Genomic DNA, 5399 nt, shown 5'->3' with positions numbered 1-5399 from the left:
CTGTACTTTGTTACTTTTACTTGAGTAAAGAAGTTTAATCAGTACTTCCACTTTTACCAGAGTATTTTTTAACAAAACTATCTGTACTTTTACTCAAGTACGGAAAGTGAGTACTTTTGCCATCTCTGGCAATAGTAATAATAATTATTATACAGGTTTTAAAGAGTATGTACAATGCAAGTTCCTCGTCTTCCACTTTATCGGGGACCGGGTCGCGGTGGAAGCACTGTCAGCAGAACTCCCTGAACTCCCTCTCTGCAGGCTGGGGGAAGCCTGAGGCGCTCCCAGGGCAGCTGAGGGACATAGTCAGTGGTGGAAAGCAACAAAGTACATTTTCTTGATTACTGTGCTTAAGTAGTATCTTTACTTTACTTGACAATTTTTTGGGGGGGGGGTGGGGGGGGGGGGAACTTATAACTCTCACTCTACTACATTTCTAAGTCAAAAATTGTATAAGTTGTTTAGTAGGATGAGTTCTCAAATCAGAGTTGTAGTTTAATTGTGGTAATAGATTGAACCTTAAACCCCTATTCCATGATTTAAATGTGAGGAGAATCAAGACACTCAGTTTTTTTGGTTCTTTTTTGGTTTGTTTTTCAATAAGAAATAATTATTAAAATAGCTGCCCTTATTTTTTGTGGCATTTTTATGCTGAAGGTCTTTACAGGTGGTGTAGAAGTTGTAGCAGAGTGGTTCTTCAAATAAATATATCAGGTGGACCACCTTCTGTCACTGTCCAGTCCTTTATGGATGAGGCATTGGCCTCCTCAGCCAGGGATTGTGGGCTTGAGTCTCATCTGGGGTCAAGTACTGAGGAAGCATGCCAGTCACATGACACCGCCATTCATTACTTATACCACATTTCCACTACCCTTTTGAAACTGTGACAAGAGAGGTCTGAGCATGGAAACCGAGATAACTGTTGAGTGTAAATGGCACGCAAACTTAACCTGACTGTGCCAGACACTGCCGAACCACGCTAAACTAGTACTAGTTCACTATTGGGCTCGACACAGTTGAGGCTTGGTTCTCTAATAAAAAGCTCATCAGCAGACCGCGTCATATCCTTACATTCAGCCTCGGTAATCATGAAATTTCAGACATTCAAAAAAATTCTTGCTTCCCTTCCTTGCCACATGATTTCCAGTGGCTTCCTGTTAAGTATAGAATATAATTTAAAATCTTCTTTCTCACATATAAAGCCTTGAATGGCCAAGCTCCATCTTCCTTATGTTCCTAACAGAGCACTTCGCTCTCAGTCTGCAGGTTTACTAGTGGTTCCTAGAATTTCTAAAAGTAGAATGGGAGGCAGATCTTTTAGTTATCAGGCTCCTCTCCTGTGGAACCAACTACCAGTTTTAGTCTGTGAGGCAGACACCCTGTCTACTTTTAAGGGTAGGCTTAAAACTTTCTTTCTTGATAAAGCTTATAGTTGGAGTGGCTCAGGTTATCCTGAGCTATCTCTATAGTTATGCTGCTATAGGCTTAGACTGCTGGAGGACATAGGGACCCCTTTTTTATAATACTGTGTCATTCTATGTCTATTCTCCCACTCTGCAGAATCTGTTAGCTCAATCTCACATTATGCTCTCTCTTCTTTTTCTCATAGTAGCTTTTCCGGAGAGTTTGCCATAATTGCTTTGATGCCAGCCGATAGTCGTTCTCTATGGACTGTCCAAACTCCTTCCAGGACCAAGTTTTTGCCTCAGCAACCACCAGAGTGCAAGGGTGATGTTAAAATATACTTTCAAAAATGTATGTTTTTCGAAATATCTGTAGTCATAAAGGTATTCTAAAAAAATATTTTTCATTTTGAATGTATTATTTGAGATCAATTTGTCTATGGATTTCTTTCTTTCTTTCTTTCTTTCTTTCTTTCTTTCTTTCTTTTTTTCTTTCTTTCTTTCTTTCTTTCTTTTTCCACTAAAAAGTTTTTTGGCTGTGACGTATTTACCCAGGTGTTTCTTGGATAGCAGTGGTTTAGGGAAGTGATTTTACATGACTTCTAACAGTTTGACCTTGTTCTTTTGACATTGCCTGGCACAGATGATGAAATGTCAGCTGACTGATGACGTATCATCCGACTAAGTTTAAGGAAGGAAGCACGTTATTTTCTACTCTACTACGCAGCCGACGGAGCCGGTAGAAGGACAAAAGCGGGGAAGTTAGAGGTTGTTGTCACAGCTCTCTTATTTGGCTCAGCAAAACACCCGAAAGGTAAGAAGACGATCATTAGAAAGTTGGGGAGTGAAAGTTGTTGGTGTCGAGTTTTGGACTAAAAATTTGACTTAGATCTGGGTTTGTTACTTCCTCCCTCTCACAACGTGGCCTAGTGCCGGTGGAGAGGGCTGTCCTTGGAATAAAGTTTTTTTTTTTAAGCATTTTTATATTTTTTTTCTAAAGAAGATTGTAGTGAAACTTAAATTTTTTAATAATTGAAAACCAGAAAATAGGATTAAAAAAACGAAAAAAATAAAAATAAAAAAATCCCTCACATAAAAGTAGTTTCTGCTGTGAGTCTTAACAACCTGAAGGTCAAGTATACTGAAAACTTTAAAGTCACCATTTTGGTTTCATATTCTGCGGATTTTTATCAGTTTTTTTCTTTCAAATTGAGTAGTTTTGTAACAGGTGGGTTGTCGCCCCCTAGTGGCCTTTTGAGAGTTTGTTAAATGAATGCATTTTCTTCCTTTCTAGAAACTATGACTGGAGGAGACATTGAAAAGGGAAAGAAGACCTTTGTCCAGAAGTGTGCCCAGTGTCACACTGTAGAAAACGGTGGGAAGCATAAAGTCGGACCCAATCTATGGGGCCTTTTTGGACGCCAAACAGGCCAGGCACCTGGCTACTCTTACACAGATGCGAACAAAACTAAAGGTAACTACTTCACATGGGAGGAAACGTTTTTTTTTTTCTGGAATCATGCTGTTTAACCTTTTTATTTAACTTATTTTGCTCTTTTTCTGTGATTTCAGGCATTACATGGAATGAGGAAACCCTAAATGTATATCTGGAGAATCCAAAGAAGTACATTCCTGGGACAAAGATGATCTTTGCTGGCATCAAAAAGAAGAACGAGCGTGCCGACCTTATCGCATATCTTAAATCAGCCACTTCATAAACAGAGCTTCCTCTGCGCTACTTTATCCATCTTTGAGTCTTAAAATAAACCACTAAGAGGTTTTCATTCCAGACTAAAGCAAAGTAGGAACCAGCTAAACTGAATTTGATTAAATCGTCACATTTGTTGAAACTGTATGAAATTGTGATGTCTATTTATCCCATTTTATGATTGTAAAACAAAACTTCCTGCTATTAAAAGATATATTTTTCTAATGCAAAGAATAATAAAATGTGAAATACTGTTCAGTCGAAATTCAGGAAATTAGTTGGACCTTTTTGCTACTTCAGATTTTTAGTAATTCTCATTTTTTGTAATTTACTTGAGCAAAATAAAACTGACACTAAAACACTTTTAGCCTCTTTGTTTTTCAAATGACAAAGTTTTCTTCAGCTGAAGGTGAAACTATAATACTTTTAAGTAAAGATGTTAAAGGTACTAAGAACTTTCTTGTAATTAGATCTTATTGTATATTCCATCCATTTTCCCTCACGCTTGATCCCTGCTGGAGCTGGGAGGGGTGCTGATGCCTATCAAGCTCTCTACGGGCGAGAGGCGGGGTCCACCCTGGACAGGTCGCAAGTCTATCGCAGGGCGACACACAGAGACAACCAACCATTCCCTCGCACCTAAGGAGAATTTAGAGAAGCCAATTAACCTAACAGTCACGTTTTTAATCCTGGGAGGAAGCTGCAGTACCCGGAGAGAGTCTTATTTTATTCATTCCACAAAATTAAGCATCTCTTCTAAAGCAGGATTTTATGACCAAAACTGAATTCAAGTTAATTTGGTTGAAATAATACATTTATATGATCTTTGCATTAGCAAACTGGGTGTAAAAAAAGTCACATTTAATTTGGGTTGGGTCTTATTTACCATTTGGGTCAACTGCATTTAATATAAGGTTTTATTCAGGAAATTTTTAAAACTCAACTATTACAAATGTTATTCTGGTTTTATGTGAATGTTTAAAAGCTGAGAAAAGCTATTTAATCACATTTCTAACCGAGATTAGTTTGCTGACTTGATTATGAGGAAGACCTCTGACTTGCCAAATGTCCAGCAAATTGTCAACATTTCTCACGCAGAAGGTTAAGCCACAAATGGTTGCAGCTAATAAAGGGAAATGCTTCAGAATGATTCATCTAACCATGAAATGGAAAAAATGTCCAATTTACATTGGGGAGCCAAGGCTGTTACAGTTTTAGGAAAATCAGCTGCAGAAAACAAGCTGAGGACATAGAGTGCAACAATTGCTGCTTCCTGAACAGCCAGAAGTAATTCACCTTTAGTTTACGAACAAAATGGAGCAGACGTTTTGCTTAGTTGTTCAAACTGTTGAGTTAAGATATGAAATGTTTGTCTGGAAATAAGTACTGCTGAGTTGATCTCATTTTCCAGCAGGACTTGGTACATTTCCACACTGCATAAAGTATTGCTTTAATAGCCAGGATTTCACTTCGCTTGGCTGGTCAGATGAATGGCCTGAACTGGTGATTTGGATGATTGTAAAGTGGGAGATGAGAATCACCAGAGTCAATAATACAGACAAACAGAAGGAGCAATTAAATAAGCGTTTTATCACCTCAGCAATGCAGCAGACTGATCACCTCCACACTCATCACACTGCAGTAATTCATGCAAAAGTTCAGTGTTTCTACTGTGCATCGCCTGGTCTCAATTTTTAGGTCAATATTTCCAGATTAAAAGCATTTTAGAGTTTGGAAAGGTGAGGAACATTTATTAACATAACGTTTACATTCAAGTTCAATCATAGTGCTTAACAGGAAAAAAAAAACATAAATGGGAAAATCAGTTGGATCTATTTATCTCTGTTTATTTTTAATTATTTTTTATTGGATAAAGTAAATCTTAGGAACAGATAACAAATCAAAGCTATTTCAGCTTAATAAATCCAAATCTAGTGAAGTATAAGTTCAATAGTTTGCTCCAAATGACTAAAACAGAAATCCACAGTTTCCACAGCTGGAGTATTTCGCCCCCTGGCGTTCAGATCACGCAACTGCATATGATTGTTTCAGCGGTAATAAATTAGATTTTCTGACGTAGTCCCTCAGCCAATAAACGTCGCTGTTACATAACTTAATGAAATGGAGCACTGCAGATAGGAGAAGTGTGAAAGTTTGGGATTTATGAAAGAGATGATCTATTACACAGTTTTCATTCATTTCTATCTATCTATCTATCTATCTATCTATCTATCTATCTATCTATCTATCTATCTATCTATCTATCTATCTATCTATCTATCTATCTA

At 37.6% G+C, this 5399-nt stretch overlaps 1 protein-coding gene across 1 annotated transcript; it reads left to right on the top strand.

Annotated features, from left to right (window-relative positions):
- Nucleotides 1–2070: 2070 nt before the first annotated feature.
- LOC107082027 (cytochrome c iso-1/iso-2-like) lies at nt 2071–3338 on the top strand. Its single transcript, XM_015370448.1, has 3 exons — nt 2071–2217; nt 2698–2877; nt 2976–3338. The coding sequence occupies exons 2-3, from the start codon at nt 2703–2705 to the stop codon at nt 3119–3121; spliced, it is 321 nt and encodes a 106-aa protein (XP_015225934.1). The 5' UTR covers nt 2071–2217; nt 2698–2702; the 3' UTR covers nt 3122–3338.
- Nucleotides 3339–5399: the final 2061 nt, after the last annotated feature.

Source organism: Cyprinodon variegatus, unplaced genomic scaffold, assembly GCF_000732505.1.
Source record: "Cyprinodon variegatus isolate N-32 unplaced genomic scaffold, C_variegatus-1.0 Scaffold46, whole genome shotgun sequence".
Classification (NCBI taxonomy): domain Eukaryota; kingdom Metazoa; phylum Chordata; class Actinopteri; order Cyprinodontiformes; family Cyprinodontidae; genus Cyprinodon; species Cyprinodon variegatus.
Note: the sequence above shows the minus strand (reverse complement) of the source record. Positions and strands in the feature narration are given on the sequence as shown.